This window comes from Mus caroli, chromosome 9, assembly GCF_900094665.2.
Source record: "Mus caroli chromosome 9, CAROLI_EIJ_v1.1, whole genome shotgun sequence".
In the NCBI taxonomy this organism is placed as follows: domain Eukaryota; kingdom Metazoa; phylum Chordata; class Mammalia; order Rodentia; family Muridae; genus Mus; species Mus caroli.
The window spans coordinates 58,028,984-58,048,682 of record NC_034578.1 but is presented as its reverse complement, the minus strand read 5'-3'; the positions used below and the strand labels follow the sequence as shown (position 1 = coordinate 58,048,682).

The 19,699-nt window shown below is 43.8% G+C and overlaps 1 protein-coding gene across 2 annotated transcripts in view; it reads right to left on the bottom strand.

The window, feature by feature from the left end:
- Positions 1–19,699, bottom strand: part of Uaca (uveal autoantigen with coiled-coil domains and ankyrin repeats) — an 84,389-nt gene that overhangs the window by 10,100 nt on the left and 54,590 nt on the right. For both annotated transcript variants that reach the window (XM_021172627.1, XM_021172628.2), the window contains exons 5-15: positions 19,358–19,415; positions 18,633–18,703; positions 18,429–18,535; positions 14,348–14,535; positions 12,662–12,699; positions 9,647–9,724; positions 7,755–7,862; positions 6,016–6,048; positions 5,739–5,837; positions 3,011–3,047; positions 1,910–1,962 (exon numbers count right to left, since the gene is read on the bottom strand). In XM_021172627.1, the coding sequence (XP_021028286.1) occupies positions 1,910–1,962; positions 3,011–3,047; positions 5,739–5,837; positions 6,016–6,048; positions 7,755–7,862; positions 9,647–9,724; positions 12,662–12,699; positions 14,348–14,535; positions 18,429–18,535; positions 18,633–18,703; positions 19,358–19,415 (870 nt within the window). The remainder of the gene's footprint in view (positions 1–1,909; positions 1,963–3,010; positions 3,048–5,738; positions 5,838–6,015; positions 6,049–7,754; positions 7,863–9,646; positions 9,725–12,661; positions 12,700–14,347; positions 14,536–18,428; positions 18,536–18,632; positions 18,704–19,357; positions 19,416–19,699) is intronic.

Here is a 19,699-nt window from a genome sequence, read left to right as displayed (position 1 = left end):
AACAGTTTTGGGTAGGATTTCCTTATTACACTTAAAACATCTTGGGAATTCTTTTAAGGCAATTTCTAAAGAAAAAGCTGTGGCCCTGGGCTCGGTTTCCTTTCTGCAGTCAGCATGCCTGCCTTACATAAGAACACTAGTTCTAACAATACACGCTCACGACTTCATACGTCATGGTGTAGAAACTGCCCAGAACTTCAGGTTCTAAAGCAAACCATCAGAACCCCCAAGAAAATACTGCACTTTAAATGTGTAAATAATTTCATAGAATTCTATACTATTAAACTTTGTTTGCTTCTTTGTTTTGTGGGGTACACGTAGATGAGGTAGAGGACAAATTTAGAGGGTCACTTTTCAGCTTCCACTGTGTGGGTCCCAGGGTTTGAACTCAGGTCGTCAGACTTGCAGGTGCCCGCCTTTTCCAGCTAAGCCACCTGGCTGATCCACACACATTATTAAATTTCTAAAAAATATATGTAACTTCTGAGCAGCCTCACTGTTAACTCCAATATAATGCTCTTTAAATTTTAAAAATTCCACCAAAATAAGCCCGCCTGTATGAGAACTGTCAGGGAAATGTCAATCAACTAACAAAAAAAGACATACATTTCCCTTCTAGCAGGAAGATAAATAGAAATCTTAGCACATAATATAAAACTCGATGGATACCTTGTTCCCACGATTAATTAATGCTGACAGAAGAGAAGTATAATTAGACTTCTGAGAGAGATAGCTCAGCTATCAGGGCATGCAGTCATGAAAGACTTGATATAACTATTTTTACTTTCCCATCTAGCGACAATGTTTTTTATATAAGTATTAATTCATCGATAAATTCAATGGGCTATAGAGACATCCTATTATTCAATGGGCAGAATGGTTTTTTTTTTTGTTGTTGTTGTTTTAAGCTATTTGGGTAAATTAAAACTACCTTGCTCTGAATCAAGAGAAAGAAATTGCCAACATAGAATATGTTCTGAGCCTTGACCTGCCTCTAAACCAGCTCTCAATTGTTCAATTATCTTTGCACTAATACTGTATAATTTGCCAATTTGACAGAGTCACACCTCCAAGCCATTACACGTATTACAATCCAGTCTTCTCAAACACTCTGTCCACTCTCCCCACTACAGACTTGGGGATCTGCATCTATACGCTTTCATTATTACTCTTTTCTTAGTCTCAGCAGCTGAGGCTAGCCTCAGAAATCTCTGCATCTGAAGATGACCTCGGACTTCTGCTTTGCCTGCCCCCACCACCCAAGTGCTGACCTCACAGACATCTGCCAGCATACCAGGTTTCTGTAGTGCTAGGCATGGGAGCCAGGGCTCCGTGCATGCTGGGTAAACAGGTACGAAAATTAGCCAACATTCTACCTCTTGGAAATTTTATTTTCAAAACAAAGGATATTTAATTGCAAAAAAATTAATAATAATATGTTTCAATGCCTGAACTATTTTTGAATGATTCACACCTGTGTCCTTCTACATGGGCACACGAGGAGAGTTAACATTCTGTGAGGAAGTTGGAATCAAAGAGGACGGGCAGAAATGCCAACCTCTTGTTTAAGACACCACAAACAGCGGTGTCACCCTAGAAATAGCAGCATATACTTGTATTAAACTAAAAATAAAACAAACCCAACTTGGACTGTGGAAACCTTACTCAGTGATAACATACTTAGTAGTTATATGAAGGGTTTCTCCTTCTGAGACAGATCCAAATGTTTTCTTCTAGAAAATGTTTTGTTTTTCTTTTTAGACAGGGTCTCACTATGTTCTGGGCTGACTTGGAACTTCCTATGTACACCAGGATGGCCTTGAACTCACAGAGATCCACCTGCAAAGGCAAGCGCCACCACATCTGGCCCCTTTAGACAGGTTTTTAAGTTAAATAACAAACGTCTTACCTGTGACTCTGTCATGTACATTTGACCTTGTTTATGCAGCATGTCTTCTTTTCCTAATTAAAAACCAATAAATGATATTTTTGATTTTCCTAATTAAAACCAATAAATGATATTTACATATTCATGCCCAAGTTGGCCTAGTGTAGGCTACAGTAGGTATAATTTGTCCTTTATTATATAATCAAAATAAAAGCAGTACAATATGAACCTTTTCTTGTTCTAAAGTAGGCATATTTTTCCTTTTTCAGTGAAAGGAAAGTCCCTACAGTCGGCTGAACAACAGGTACTAAGGTTGGCTTTTGGGAATACATAAGACTGGGCTGGAGCATTTGTTATTTGTTATTTCTTCATGAGTTCAATTCCCAACACCATATCAAGTAGCTCACAACTGCCTGTAACTCCAGTGCCAGGGGCCTGATGCTCTCTTCTTGCCTCTGTGGGAATACTTATCCACACAGAGACACACATTTTAAAATAAAATATATACTTTATAGGCTACATGATTACAGTAAAATGTATATAATAAGTCAAAGTTACAGGTTAAACGTTACTGTTGATCTTAATAGAGAAACAAAAAGATAGGTTCTCCAGGGAAAATGTATCAAACCAGAGAATAAGACAATAGAGGAGATGAGTTATGGGTAATCCTATAATAACAAATAAATAATCGCTTATAAACATGTGAAACATTTACCCACACTGAGATCACTCTCCACCCACACTCTCCATCAGAAAACTGTATTTGTTTCCATTGGGGGAAAAAAGTAAGTCAGAGAGTTGGCACAGTGGTTAAGAGAACCAGCTGCTCTTTCAAAGGACCCAGGTTCAATTCCCAGCACCCCTAAACCGGCTCACAACTGTCTGAACGTCTTCTCTAGAGACTCCAAAGCTTTCTTCTGGCTCCCATGGGCACTGCATGCAGGGCCTCTGTGCCTACCACATTTCACCATGGGCCACAGTGCTCCTCTGAGCCTCCCCTCCGTGTGCTGGGGTGTAACCTGCAAACGGGCTGTGTGTACAGGGAGGTCCAGCCTACAGACACAGCCATCCCCAATGTCCTGAACTCTCAACTGGAACAAAACCCCATGAGTTCATACTTACGGTTACTGGGGTAACTTCCGGGTCCTGGGTGATCACTCTGAAATCAGAAGTGAGAATTAAAACATTTTAGGTGTCTGCGGTTTGTCAAATGCTCTGTCTATTTCAGTTCTAAGGGATCCCATCCTTGAAAACAGCCTGTCACATGCCTTGCTCCCCTGGCCTACAAAGGACAGAGTGTTGCCGACAGGGTCAGCTGGACCCAGCACTTCTCTAAGCACTCTGACAAGCTCAGCCAAGTGCTGCACGCAAACACCGCACTGCTCTGAACACAAGAAAAATGAGCTGCAAAAGGCCAGAGCACCTTGCTGCTGCCCTTCTGCTCCTGCTGTGCCTGGGAGGGGAGGAAGGAAGTGGCCACAGGCAAGGCGATGGAATTGGATTTCCTGGAACTGGAAAGCCCACAGCAGGGACTGACTCTGGGGGATTGCAATCCATTGTTTCAAGCTGTAGAGAAGCAGGCTGTTGAGGTGCAGAGATTGTTGTTGCCAAACTAAACCAAGGCAGAGGCCTGCACACGGCAGAACAGCGGTGAGGGAAAAGAGCAGAGAGACACCTCAGATGCCCAGGGCTAAAACACACTTGGACTGTCTCTTTTCCCAGTGGGGGTGTCCAAAGACTAGTGCAGAGGTGAAAATATTACACCCCAAGGGTCAGCGTGAGTCAGCTTCAACAGCTCAACACCAACCTCCAGCCTAGGAGAACACAGCAAAACCAGCCCCGAAATTAATATCACCCTGCATTTCACAACTAAACTAACTCACCTCCACTAAATGCAGTGCCCCAAAGACAGGGAGAAGCATGTGTAAGCATTCGTTCTACATGGCTTTTAATACTAGAGTCTGTAATCATTTATTGATGGACTTACATGTGCATGTGAGGGGTGGGGCGGACACAATACATACAGGAGTTAAAAATAAAAACTTAACTTGGTTTTCTTGTCTTTTCTTAATTTCTCAATTACAGCATAAACTAGCTTCATTCTAAAGTCCCCAGGTTTCGCCCAAATCTGAACAAGATAAATGCCTTCATACAATTTGTTTACACTCAGTTCATCAGAATACTGTGAACACTCAGGTCAGCTCTGTATGTCCATGGGTGTCAAGACATAGACACTCAGATGGCTCCCAGGACGCAGTGTCGGCTTGGACTGTGTACATCTGCCGCCCACAGACTTTAACTGATCAGATTATTTATAATGTCCAGCACGGGGAAATGCTGCACAAATAGTGTATGGGATTATTTTGGGAAAAATGACAATAAGAAACACAACTGCACATGTTCAATAGAGACATTTCCCAATATTTTTTATTTACTATCTTTCATTTTATGGATGCAGAGCTCAGGACCATGGACAGGGAGTGCTGAGTTTAAATGATTTGTACTGGCTTTACGTGACTAATTTCATTAAGTACATATAGGTAGGGCCTGGGAGTTTCCTTTTGTTTAAAAAAAAAAAAACATTGCTTGTATAAAAATTCATCACAATAAATACATACTGACGAAGGGAAATGTCCTCACTGTCTTGACGGGAAAGTGACTAAACAGGACATGGGTCATGGCCACACCCACTGCGGGAGGAAGCAATGTCACACAGTGCTAAGGAGATGGAAGTCTTCGGGAAGTGCGCCCCCTGCTAAGATCATACCACCTACTTTGGGTCCATGAAGGCCATGAGGGGGCACTGCATTTCCTGGAAGTGGAGTTACACACAGTCGTGAGCTGCCGCGTGGGGCCTGGGAATCAAACCTGACCTCCTGGAAGAGCAATGAGTGCTCTTAACTGTTATATTTATGCTTTTAAATAAAAAGTTAAAAGTAGGTGGTGATGCACAGACATGCATGCAAGCAAAACATACATACACATGAATACATGGCTTAGAAAACCTACATGCTGGTTTTGAGATATGAAATCCTAGTTACTTTTCTATAGTTTATCATAGCCTATTGAGAGTTTTAAATGACTCATTTGCAGAATGTGTGAGCCCCTTACTGGGTAAATCTCTGTCCCACAGCCCTTCAAATACAAATAAAAAGGAAGCCTTCATATGGGGATCTCGTGTGTCACTGCATGCCGTGCTGAGCAGCTTGAGTGTGAAAACATTGCCTACTGATAGACTTCACAACCATTATTAAAATGTCATCCAGGACCGTGAACAAAGAAACAGAGGGAAACATCCTTAACTCCTCAACTTACTCTGAAGCTTATAAAGCTGTGTTTCTAAATAACCTTTTGAAGGCACTCCTAAATCAAAACACTATTTTGTTTTAAATTTTAAAATGTACTGAAGTACCCCAATATTACCTGTGCAATGACCTTCCACATGTGCACATCTGTCCAATCACAAACAGTTTGAGAGAGAAGCCTGCCCAGCAGAGCCCTGCCTGAGAGCCTGCGGCGTCCCTGATCACTTACGTGGCATTTCCCCATTTTTAGAGTCACTCCACTACAAGTTCACAGGATAAAACAGCATGTAAGATTTTGAAAAAGTACAAGACAAGGGAGCAGTTTCAGGAAGAGAATCTGGAAAGGAACTAAATGTCACCTACACGCCACCACCAGCTGAGATGTTCTCACCTAGCCTACAAGGGGCATGCAGTTAGGGAACACATTTAGGGACATTAAATAAAGAGTAAATTTATAATTCAAGTTCAGTTCCGACACCAGGCCCCTTCCCGCTATTCACTGTGAAGACAAAGAATAAAAGAAAATAATTTAAACTTCTTTGTACCTCAAAATATTTAAATCTGTTTTTCAGGGCCTCGATGGTTCTTAAGCTTTCTTCGTGTTGCTTTTCTTTAGCCGCCAAAAGGGACTTCAGCTTTTCTCTCTGAAACGGGAGGGAGAAATAGAGTAAGCAGAGCCTGTGCCTGAGATGCGGTAAACCTCTGCTCTGAAATAGGAACCCGTGTGTCTGCCCTTCTCAGGGAAGACCTGAGTCTTCCCTTCAGTCCCAGTCTCTGTTTACAAGACACACACAAGCTTTAAAATAAAACGTGGCAGCCTACCTCGTTTTCCAGATCATCTGCGACCATTACTTCCTAAGGTTAAGAAGAAGACACACGTTTTAATTCTTGAACATTTACCTTAGCGAGCATAAGCCTGGGAAACAGCTTGGGAAGGAGTGGGGCGTGTCCTTAAAACTGGGACAAGGGTGTGAGGAAGCCTGTCTCTGGGCACCACGTCTGTCCTGTGAGCTGCAGGAACAGCTTGATGCTTGAGTCACGTGTCTCCAGACTCACCCGCTCTTCCGCCTCTGTCAATAATCTTCAGTCCGAGTGCTTGCTTCCTCGCTCTGCTCTCTTTCTGGGATACCTATCAGCTCAGAGGCTGAGGCTCTCCCATGCTCTGCCTCCTGTTCTCCACACTCACCAAGTCCCTACCTTTGTAGAGGTTATGGGACACGTCTCCAGTTTTATTTTTGGAATCTGAATGTTCCCTCTTTAAACATCCTACTTTTAATTCCTACATAAAACATCCTCTTGTCTCATGGATAATGCTAACAGTGGACAGTGTAGAGTTTTATTTTTGGATTTCCTTTCCTTGCACAATCCATTGCTTCTGTGTTTCTCCAATGTGTGCTTGGTATCCATATCCTGGGGCTGGGGCTCTCTTAGGGTAGCTGAGGCTCTCCTAGGATAGCTGAGGCTCTCCTAGGGTAGCTGAGGCTCTCCTAGGGCAGCTGAGGCTCTCCTAGGATAGCTGAGGCTCTCCTAGGGTAGCTGAGGCTCTCCTAGGGTAGCTGAGGCTCTCTTAGGGTAGCTAAGGCTCTCCTAGGGTAGCTGACACTTTGGGCTTTCCTCAGTTCAACAGTGAGTGAACAAGTCAGGAGCTGTACACCTGTGTGTCCCAAAGTGACCTCACTGCAAGATGACACTATTGAGCCATCTCAGGCTACAAGATTAAAGAAGGTAGCATCGAAAAGACAACCGTAGAGTACCTCTTCCTCATGAACACAAATATCACTTAAGATGTCACCATGACAACTCATCCTCGATAAGATGTGCACTCAGAGAGAGACTCTGCTAAACTTGACTACAAGAATTTCCCCCTTCCTCAAGAACTTAAGGATATTTCTTACACATGCATTTGAAAAGGGATTTTACTTTATTTTGATTATGTGTATTTATGTGTAAGCAGATGTGCCCATGAGTGCGGGTGCCTGTGGGGATGAGAGGAGGGTATTAGGTCCCCTGGAGCTGGAGTAGCAGGCTGTGAGCGTCTGAGCATGAATACTGAGCCCTCTGCAAGAGTAGCACATGCTCTTGACTGCTGAAACACCCATCAGGTGCACATGCCAGAGGATGCGCCACATGTCACTGCTTCTGGGACTCTGCTTGGAGCAGTGCCCCTGGACGTCGGCCTCACTCCACCTGTCTTTCCCTCAAAGCTCAGTGAAGCAGAATCTCCCACAAGAAGGCCCCTCAGAAGTACCGTGGTGATCTGTCCTCTCTTCTAAATGACCACTGTCAGCCTGTCACCTGTCCAATGCTATGTATATATACATAATATATGTGCATATATGTACACATACACACACACACACACACACACACACGCACGCACAACCATCAATTGAAGTTTGTGGTTCCTATAAGATTACAGAACCCACTAAGGGCCATGACCCAAGTGCGCCTTCTTTAGTATCTTGATGCAAAGAGAAGAGCTGCAGGCGATGACTGACTGCAGATGACTGTTACCGTGGTAACACAGCTTTTGGATTTTCTTTTTAATTCAGACTATTTACCTCATTCAACTGTAGCTGTAAGCCATTGACTTTATCCAGGAGGATCCTCTGTTCCTGCTGAATCTTCCTCAACTTCTCTCTTAAATCTTCATTTTCAATCTCTAGATCCTTTCATAATAAAGAAAACAAATCAACACAACAGAGCAATAACCCAGGGAGATGTTGAAAGCACATCTCTACCACATGCAGATGTCTATCTAGAGAACACTTTAAAGAATACATGATAGGAAAGGGGGACTGTGGGGCTGGGGAGATGGCCTCACAGGTGGGTGCTTTCTGTTCTTGCAGAGGACCTGAATTTGATTCCTGGCACCCCTGTTGGGCAGATACCACCTGTAACTCTAGCTCCAGGGGATCTGAGATCTTCTGGTCTAGAGGTGCCCGCACACACACACACACACACACACACACACACACACATAACTATAAATCTTTTAAAAAGTTTTCTGTGCATTTTGCTTTGTTGGCAATGCTGGGTTTCAAGCTCAGGGCCCTGAACATGCCCTGCCACAAGCCACACCCCTCATTCATATGTGATAGTCTCAACAGCTCTCACATGATGGAGAAATCTGAAAACCAACATTAAATCACTGCTGTCATAGCTGGTAAATACAAGCAAACAAGAACACATAACTGTCATTGTGATGAGGGGGAAATGCAGGCAACTCTTGAAGACACCGTAGCAGATGGACGTGCACTCTTAGCCTTTGCCTAAGAGTTCCCACACTTAGGAGGACGCTCCAGTCCTTCTCCATAACCAAGCCTCACATGACGGCTAGGCAGAGCACTACCATATTCCATAGAAGGGTTCAGTTTATATGTTTTAGGTTTTATTTTTAGGGGTGTGTGTGTGTGTGTGTGTGCGCGCGCGTACTCACACCCACGTGACTACAGGGCCCCCGAGTTCAGAAGAGGGTGCTGGATCCCCAAGAGCTGGAGGCACAGTAGGTTGTGAGCCACCTTTCATACTTGTTGGGAACCAAACTCAGGTTTCTTGAAAAAGCAGTATGTTCTCGTAACCACTGAGCCATCTCTCCACCCCTGATCCCCGAGCCCTTTTTTTTTTTGAGATAGAGTATCTCTCAGTAGCCCAGGCTAGCCTTGAACTCGTGACAACCTTTGTGCCCCCACCTCTCAAATACAGTCACAAGCCACCTCATCCAGCAATAGTCTACTTTCTTAACGCTATACCACTAAGTAAAAACCCAAACCAAACACTCTTGTTCTGTCAGACTGAAAGTATCATTCATTTAGTCTGAAGGTAGTTCAATCAAGGACACTGATTAAGGGTCTTTCTACAATATAACCCATAGTAATTCCTTCCGATAACTTTAGCCAATATGAAGTGAAAGTGCAGTTAGCTTACTGGAATTATTTTTCTTAATCAAAACAAATACTACTTTAAGTTTGGGCTTTATCTCCTTAGCATTAGTGGCTCTCACTGTAAGCACTATAATTTTCTAGAGTAAACATAAATGTATGGTTTATATGGTAATCATATGTTATATCACACATATATACTTATTTCAGTGTTACTGACTTACTTATATAAGATTCATAAGAAAAGTCCATTCCTAAGGAAGGGACCATGAGAGTTTTCCTTAGGGTCCCCACAGTCTCACCTGCTAATCTGCGAACTCTCTTCTTCTCACTGTAAGCAACATTCAAATCATTTTTCCTCTTGAATTACAAGCATTTGTTTATTTAATTCATTTAATGTGTGTGCGTATGTGTGTGGGGGAGGGGAGTCACTTGCACAAGATAGGCCTTCTCCTTCCACTCTGTGGGACCCAGGGATTGGAGTCAGGTCACCACACTTGGCAGCAGTGTGAGCTGAGCCTCAGACTGTGTGGTTTGCCGGGCAGGAAGCAGACGCTTGCTTCTTTCATTACCTGAAAGCTGTGGGGTTCCCTCTGCTCCCTCGGAGGTGACTTCACGCTTCCTTCATCCTGAGTGTGTGACAAATTCCGCTTTTGTAAAACATGAAGAAAACAGTGGTTAGGATGTACAAGGTGACAGAAAAGTACACTTTCTCTTAATCTAGTGGTTCTCAATTTTCCTAATGCTGAGACCCTTTAACATGTAGTTTCTCATGTTGTGGTAGCCCACCCCCAATCATAAAATTACTTTTGTTGCTACTTCATAACTGTAATTTTGCTACTGTTATGAATCATAATGTAAATATATGTGTTTTCTGATGGTTTTAGGTGACCCCTGAAAAGGGGTCATTCCATCCCCAGGTTGAGAATCACTAAGGTAATGGGTATTACACCCATAGGTGGCTTTCATTCAATGGTACACTTCCCCATCCTCACCACAAGGTGGCAGTGTTTCCATTTAAAACTGCCAAATGGACGGCATTAAGTAAATCAGAATTTTAAACCTCTTAACTAAAGTCACAAATGTTTAAAAATGAAAAAAAAAATGTATGAGAAACACAAAACAAAAAAGGCATTCTATAAATTGCCGCCCACCACCGAAAGAACAGACCCACTTAAAAACACTGGTGGTGGTGGTTGGGGGCAGGGGAGATCATACTAAGTTTGAAAGACAGTATCGGCTTCTCTGAACATGGCTGGAGCAGAAGCTCCAGAAGCCATCGAGGAAAGAGACAGACTGTGGTTCAGCTGCAGCTGCACAGAGAGCGCCGCAGAACTAAGCTGGGTACGCCTCTGCCGTTACACACCTGCTGCTGCTGCAACTCTATTCCAGCTTAGCTTTAACAGAACCACAACGCAGCAGTGGGGACCAACACTCTCCCTTGGTGCTCATGCACACCTATCTTTAAGTCTGCACAAAAGCTAATCCAGAAAGTGAGTTCTCTCTTCTTGAGTTGTTTTTATTTCTTAAAGCTGCTGATTTAACTCTCCGAGGGTCTATTTTTTTCTATGTTATATGAGGTTTGTTTAATCAAGCTTTAGAGCATCATTTGAGTGGGTCTGGATGCAGCATTAGAAGGCAGGCAGGGCTCCATTACAGAGTCCTGCAACCATCATCTGGTCTGCACTGTTTTCCTGGCTTTGGTCACCAGATGGCATCTGACAGCTCTCAGATCATTCCATTTGACTCCCTCTTCCTTCTTCCCTCCCTCACACTGCCTACTCTCATCCTGCCAGCCTGAAACATACTAACTACATCAGTGCTAACGCTCAGGGGAACCTTCCAGGCACCGCTGGCTTCCTGTGGCAGTGCCACATACAGAATGGGGACTTCCATCCTGTCTTTGCTAGTCAGCAGTCCTGTGATGAGATACATCTAAAGTCCTGGACACACAAAGCCCTTCTTAACCTGGCACTGGCCTCCTTACACTGTGCATACCACTGCTGTCACACTGGCCTTGGCACGCCCTCCCTCAGGAAGGCTCCTCTCATGGCATGTGCTCTTGGCTTTGTTATCCCTCTGGGTGGCCTTTTATCACAGATCTGCCATAACACCATGTCTTCCCTGGCTCACGGTGCATCCCTGTTACTAACCGGAGCACTGCAGGAGGGCAGGGACTCAGCACACCACACATCCCTCAGCACTTAGAACAGGCAACTGGCACCCTACAGGTGTTCAACAAATCCCCTTTGAACAAAGGCCAGCCTGCCTTTGTCTACTACATTTGGGCTCTCTGACACTAGACACACAGCAAAGAACAAATCCAATCTACAATTGATCTCTCTATATATGTTCAATAAATCAAAGAAACATGGGAATTGGAGCCATTTTGTCTTCAGTTCCCAGCAAAATATTGATTCCTTGCATTCACTGAGATAATCCTTACATCAGGAAACAAAGTTCCATTTGCATACTGACAATCAATAACGCTTTATTTTAAATACATGTGTATTCCAGAACTCTGCTCTTTAGTTTATCTGGTCAACAGGGAAGACTGGAAGCAGCTGCTCCAGACAGAAGCATCAGCAACAGACAAGACCCATGCATGAATGCGCGCTACGTTCTGATGGAGTGAATGGCAGGCGCGCCACGGCCTTCAGATGGTGTGACAGGGCGGACAGTGTGATGAGAGGGAGATACTGGGAAAGTACCTGTTCCTTCCTCCTCAGAGCTGGGAAGTGGCCGGACTCCCCGACTAGAGCAAAGTGGGGAGCCCGGAAGGGAGCAGCCAGCAGAGGAGGGAGACTGCCAGCTCAGGCTTTGGAGCCAGGGTGTCGTGAACCAAGCCCCATTCTAACTCGGAGAGATGAGAAGACAGTGTAAGAGTTTCACTCAAACCGGGATGCAAAGGGAGGCGGCTCACAAGGAGATTTGTTAAAATTAGAACCAACTAAAGTGTTTTATGGATCATGATATTTTTTAAATTAGTCAAGCCCCTCCCTCCAATTAAACATATCTAGAAAGAAATAAGGAAAAGAAATAAGACATTAACAGTGGTATTGAAATCACAATATATAATCAGTTTTGAACTGTGTTCAGGAGGGTGTGCTGGCACACACCTATTATCGCTGAGACAGGAGGACAGCAAGACCAGGGGCAGCCTGGACTACACAGCAAGGCTCTTGCCTCCAAGCACAAAGACAAACCCACTTTCCCCTTCATTTCTTATTTCGTTGGAAGAATCTTCTCTTAACAGCATAATCAGCTCTGTTCTTAAGGCCAAAATGCCTTGAAGAATCTCGTAAGGTCCGCCTCTCGTACAGGACGAGGTGGCATGTTCAAGGTCTCGTCAGGATGTGACTTCCTACTGGAAAGTAGGAACCCAAAGCCCCTTGCCTCAGGCTGGAAAGTGCGGTATGATTAACAAGACCTCATGCCCTGAACACATACCTTGTGGGCACTGACTATCTGAGGGCAGACAACAGTGGTTAAACTCAAAACACACCACGTGTAACAACTGGCCAATTCTAAAGACATGACTTAAATGGTACGGTTAAGCAGTTATTAAAATGTAAGTAAAGACACACCTGCTGCAAAGGCGGTCCTTTCCTCCAAAGTTCTCTCCCTGGGGATGTAAAGAGAAGGCCCGTTAGACAGCAGCATGACCTAGGCAGAAGGCTTCCCCAACCGCACCATCAGGGTAACCTCGGGAGGCTTCCCCAGCTATGCCGTCAGGGTGACATGGGCGGACAGGTATTCCCCAACTGAGACACACATCCAGTTTTCCTTTACAGATTGCTACTTTTTCCTTTATTCTCAAAACTTACATTTAAAATGATATGAGATAGTCTGTTTTACCTATCAAAATTGTGAAGATTTTTTTAAATGATGATATTCATATAAATAGAAAGGTAAATTATCAAGTTATGCACAAACTTAAATATGCATCTCCTGTAATTGAGTAATTCAAATGGAAGGGAATGATGTTTTTAAAGATTTGCTTTTTTTTTTTCTTTATGAGCATGTTGGGGGATTCATGCGTACAGTACCCACAGAGGTCAGCAGACCCTGCGCAGCTGAAGTCACAGGCCGTTAGAAGCCACCCAACTTGAGTGCTGAGAACTGAACCCAGATCTTGTAGAAGGCCAGCATGTGCTCTCAACTGCTGGGCCATCTCTCCTCCCCCCACGGGCTAATCTAGGTGATTATAAAATATGTAAAAATACACACACATCAGTAGAAACCTAAATAACTTAAACACCACCTACTTAAAGTTGCTTTGTTTAAATAAATGAGATTGTGCCTTTCAATAAGAATTATGCTACAAACAAACTTTATGCAGGAACAGCCTTGCAAACGCATCATATGACACAGCTAAGGTCCAGCTCAGAGTGAGGGTGGCGGACATGTTTCCTTACAGGTATGGAACAGTCTAGAAAGGGTAGACTTCAAAATGCTAACAGACGCTCCCCAGAGAAAGCAAGCAGCTAACTTTACTGAGCTGTTCTACAGTTTCCAGCTCTTCCTGGAGAGTCAGGCACATACCTGGCACAGGCGTTTGGCATGTGCCAGATGAATATTTTAAATACACTAATACCTTCTTTAAAACTTTTTTTTTTGACAGCCTAGGGCTAAAAAGGTGGCTCAGTGGTCAAGAGCATAGACTGCTCCTGCAGAGGACTCAAGTTCAGTTCCTGGCATCCATTCTGATGGCCCACAAATGCCTGTAACTCTAGATCCAGGGGATCTGACGTCCTCATCTGGTCTCAGCAGGCAACGGCACTAACTCCAGACACATATATACACATAAACCCAAAACAGCCTTAGGATCTCTGTGGGGCCACTCTAGTCTACTGAGTTCCAGGATGGCCAGGACTACACACGAAGACCTTGTCTCAAAACAAAGAAATGAAAAACTTGGTAAGTGTAAACCTGATCACCTCACTTCTCCTTATTAACATTAGCATGGGCAGTTTTTATGTGTCCATTGCAGTATTAGTAGGACATCCCTGTTGCCTCTTCTTCCTCAGCTAGAGTTAGGCTGCAGTGATCAGAGGTGCCCTGAGGAGTCAGACGTCACTATGGCTCAGCTACCTTGACACAGGAGTTCAGTCCCAGCCTCCGCAGGGCAGCTCACCGCTGCTCCGGCTCTAGGGATCCCAGGCCCTCTTCTGGCCTCCACAGTACCTACTCCACAAACCAGCACATAGACACACAGAATTAAAACTAAAACTTGCAAACATTTAAAAAACATGTCCTTCATAGAAACCCACCACCGCCTTTGTTGGTGTTTTCCGACGCCGTCTTCAGTAGGTTCAGGATGTCCAGGTTGTCACCAATTCTTGCGTAGTAAGAACTGTCGTGGCCAAGGGCATCCAGCAAGGTCAGGTCGGCACCATTTTTCACGAGGACTTCTACGGCGTCTCTGCAACCATACTCGCAGCCCAGCATCAGAGCTGTCCTGAGAGCAGACAGAAAAAAACAAGACCTTGTGGAAACTCCAAGGAATATTCCAGAAATACCCTGTTAGGAAAGCCTCCCCTTTAAAGAGCATATGTCACCTCAAGAAGTTACATTTCCTACGGATTCAGATATTACTTCATCGTTTTGTATCTTTAACTCATCCCATTTCTAAAACAAACAAAAACCCTGTTGCAGAGAGAGAAATCTAACTTCGTTTTGTTGCTGTTTCCCAGCTTCAAACTCACTGTGTAGCAGAGAGTGATCTTGTGCCCTGTTCTCACTACCCTGGCCCCCGTGCTAGGCTTACAAGCATGCACGCCATGTCTGTCTTTCTGTCCCCTTTCACACTTTAACTATGTCAATCACTAAGTCAACCTAGTTTGTTCCAGTTCTTCAATGTCCTTTTAACTGGCTGCAAAAATCTTCCCCAACTACAGTTGTCGGCTCAAAACCCAAATGTTCAAACACTTCGGTGAACTAACCAAATTCCCACAGACTTTCCCTACAAATCCCTCCCCCATCGGAGGAAGTCAGATTCTGCTCTTGATGTCCTGTTTAAAGGAGTCTTGCTGGGCTGGGGACACAGCTCAGTTGCACAGTGCTTGCCTAGCATGCACAAGGCCCTGAGTTTGATCCCCCGTACCCTGCAGGCAGGGTTGTATGTGCCTCTGATCTCAGCACCCATGAGATAAGGGCCTGACGATCAAAAGACCAAGGTCATCCTTAGCATCATGGCAACTGTGAGGCCAGCCTGGGATCCATGAGACCCAGCCCTAAATAAATAAATGAATAAGTAAATAAATAAGCAAGCCAATAAATAAGTAAAGCATAGGAGGTAGGATGAAAGAGCCTTGCTTCCTCGTAGGCAGGCCTTTCAGAAGTTTACCCACACTATCATGAATCTATCCTGTTTCCACAGGAGCATCTCAGACTTGTGTCTACAAAGAACAGTCATGTGGCAGTACAACTAAGTTCCCAACTCAGTCAGGAGAATCCTGGAAAGTCCTGTCACGTCTACCCTTACCACTGAGGGAACAGACACCCGAAGAAATACCGACAGATCCTGCATCTCTGAAAGTGGGTGAACTAATCTAATGAGTGACTCCCTCCATAGCTAATAACGTTACTGAGCCTATATCTAGTAAACTGACAGATCCTATAGCTACTATGTGACTTACCCTCTATCTACTAAAGCAACTGACCCCACAGCTAATGAAGCGACTAATCCTATATCCACTGAAGTGTCTGCTTCTATACCCACTAACGTGACTGACCCCATATCCAATCAAGTGACTTACTCCATTGCCACTAAAGAAACTCATATAATGTCTGACTCCTGTTTCAATTGTGAACACTGAATATCCTTGTCTTGTTTTTCTATGCATGCTCTCTTCTGTAGCCACACCCCTCTGTAGTTGCTATCAAAACATCTATACATAAACTAATAAAAATTTTCTTACTAGATTAAAAAAATGCTAGAGATATAACAAGAAGAAAAACTTAAAAAGTGTCAAAAATTATATTTCCCAAACCATCTGCTACAAGCTTATACAAATATGACCAACTCTCCTCACTTTGAGAGTGAATTTGAGTGAATTTCCGGTGAAGGCAAAGTGCTCTGAAACACGTAAGGTCAATAGAAATATCAAACATTATAACGGGGTCTGCGTGGTCACCCTTCTTTAATCCTAAGTTTAACTTCAAAACTGAATCTTCTTAGTCATGCCTGGAATTGGGCACGTGATATCTACGTAAACAGGATAATGCAAAGATGCCTCAATCACTGGTGCCTTACTTAAGAATTTCCTTCTTTGAAATAAAGGGGACGTAACAGAGTGGAGAGGGCACGGAGCAATAGCAGAATATGATCAATATACAACATGTGCTTGTATAAAGATAGCCTTATGTAACACAGCACTGTGTTCAAGGAATATATGCCAAAAGAATTTTAGAAAACAATTCAAAAAGAAATATCTGCATAATAAAAACTCAAGCTAAAAACTCTGATACCTAAATATTACTTTATTGTATCTGTCTACTTCCAGTGAGTTACAAACAGTAGGATGCACATTAAAAAGAATAAAATTAAAGTAAATGGGTATATGTTAGTAATTATAAATGCTCAGAAATTCTGGCTAAAATATTATAATAAAGAAAACAATTGAGGGAATATTTTCCAGTTATATGTCAATAGGAAATAACCAAAATCATAGTTCTTGTCTAAGTAAGCATTGTGACATAATTGATCAAGAAATGAGACAATTATAGATAGAAATTACCAGACCATGTCGACTGAATTAGCATTAAATACAGAAGGAAATATCAATGAAGAGACTCTGTCCTGGCTAGTTTTCATTGACACCTGAACCAGCTTAGAGTCATTTGAGAAGAGGGAATATCTAGACCAGACTAGCCTGCAAGCATACTGTGGGGGATTTTCTTGATTGTTAATTAACGTAGGAGGTCCTGGCCCACAGTGGGCAGGCAGCTCCATGCCTAAGCAGGTGAGTTTGGACTGTATATAAAAACTAGCTGAGCATGCGCCTGAGAGTCAGCCAGCAAGCAGAGTTCCTCTGTGGTGTCTGCTTCAAGTCTTTGGCCTGGGTTCCCTCATTAGTGCTCTGTAGACTAAAATAACCCCACCCCTTCCTCTCCTGAGCTGCTTTTGGTCTGAGTGTTCTATCCCAGCCACCGGAAGGAAACCAGACCAGGCATTTAAGGCACAGAGTGAACTCAGGCCTGCAGGCAGCATTACTGAGCCCTGGCAGGCTAAGGGGAATCCCCAAGGAAAACCCAAAATGGTTCCACTGTCAAACTCCAGGATACCTAAGAGCTACTTTGATCTCAAGATATTCTCTCCTGTAAAGAAACAAACTGTAGATAGTTTCTAAAGTGTCTTTAAGTGTGCCTATAACATTAAAACCCTTTAGAAAGTTTTAAATAGCCATGGTAGGATTCCTGTCTTCTTAGGTTTCTGACCCAAATGTGGGCCCTAGAATAGTGAGAATTTTTGGTTTCTTTTAAAAGGCAGTTATGGGGGCTGGTGAGATGGCTCAACGGGTAAGAGCACTAACTGATCTTCCGAAGTTCCTGAGTTCAAATCCCAGCAACCACATAGTGGCTCACAACCCCTGTTATGAGATCTGATGCCCTCTTCTGGTGTGTCTGAAGACAGCTACAGTGTACTTAGATATAATAATAAATAAATAAATCTTTGGGCCGGAGTGAGCGGGGACTGAGTGAGCAGGGACTGAGCGAGCAGAGGTCCTAAAAATTCAATTCCCAACAACCATATGAAGGCTCACAACCATCAGTACAGCTACAGTGTACTCACATACATTAAATAAATAAATAAATAAATAAATCTTTAAAATAAAAAAAAATAAGAAGGCAGTTATGTTCTGGGCATAAGTTTTTGTTTTCATCCTAGGTGTGGGATATGGGGCTGCTTCAGATTGTCCACAGCAGCTGACTCTGACTTGTGTCCTGCTCTGGCAGGGGCGTGATTCTGCCAGGTGCAGATAGTTGATGTGTGGAATTCTGGGGACTCTTGAGAGGGCACAGAAATGCGGCTGCTCCCCGTGCTCCCACTGCTCCATTGCTGTTTGCTGGTTGGCAATCTCCTGATGATAAAGACTGGACTTACCCCCAAGGAACTCCATGACCCGAATCAGCAGAAAGTATTTGAATAACATCAACCCCCCCCCTTCCCTCCTACCTGGTGTTGGGAGGTCGGAGGGATAGAGTGGGGAAGGATGGTAGGGAAGGGAGCCCAATACAAGTCCAGTGACAGCCAGCCTTCCTTGGAAGAGAGCTAGGTGGGAGGACCATGTCCTAGCAACAGTGTCACAGACCTGCAGCTGCTACAAGGAACCACCCCAAAAGAGTCACCTGTTTTGTTTGTCTCTGGAATTGACATCTGCCCCTCTGTCTATCAGCAACTGACAAATCGTCGGCCTGCACATCTGAGTCGCCAGAACAAGTGGTGTCCGCCCGTCCTAAGCGACAAGAAAAACAAACCGACATGAAGGCAGGAGTCTTCCAGGAAGCGAGTGTCACATGTCGGTTGAAACGAGCGGGAACAACCCGACTTACTATATCTTTGGCATTCACGGAGGCCCCGTGGTCACAGAGCAGCTGGATGCTGGAAGGACAGTCTGCCATGGCTTGGAGACACAAAGGGACAGTGACAGTGAACACCTGCTGACAGGGGGAGCATTGCCAGGTCCAAGTACAGCAGCCTAAATACTACACTCTACAAGCTGCCCAACTCCACTCCCTTCTCCCTTAGCCTACCACAAAGAGGAGCTCTGCAGAACTGCAGAATTATTCATTTACTTTGAACTCCTGGCCAACGGGAATCCGCGTTGTTCCTCCTTACCTCCTACCTATCTACCAAACTGGCCGGCCTGTAAATATTCACTGAATAAATCTTTTATTTCAAGGCTTAAGTTCTACTTTACTTTTAATTATGTGGGCACGTGTGTAGGGTGGGGGAACGGTGTGCACACGCATGCAGTCCCCATGGAGGCCAGACGAGGCCATCAGATCCCCTGGAGCTGTTTGTTAGCCACCTAACATGGGTGTAAGGAATTGAGCTCGGGTCCTCTGGATAAACAGCAAGCTCTCTCAATTGCTGAGACATCTCACCCGCCCCTGAATGAATCTTCTTCGGCTGCAATTAGTAAATTTCAATTTTAAGCATACAAATTTGTTGCTATTTTTTTTATCTACCATTTAATATTAAACCCTTAAAATATTACTTTCAGGGATTCGATGTATTCAGAAACCATCGTGTCCCGGAGGGAGTCTCGGCTCACCTGCGTCGTGAAGGGCAGTTCTTCCTTGAAGGTCCACATGCTCAGTGGGACAGTTGTACTGTTGAGACAGAGCGACGGGGTGATGTGGGAAGGCTTTGTTTTAAAATTCAAGATCCACATTTGAGTGAACAGCTGTTATTTAATCTTAAAATATTCCACTTATCAAAGAAAGTAAAGATGCTCAGACAATACACTAAATATTTTGACGTGAAACAAATATAATAATGCCACATAACTGTGAACCGAACAGTATTCACCCAACAGGAAACATATGCCCCTTACAATAGCCGGGAGTACTGAAAAGATGGTATTGTTTGGGCTTCTTTTTTTTTTTTTTTTTTT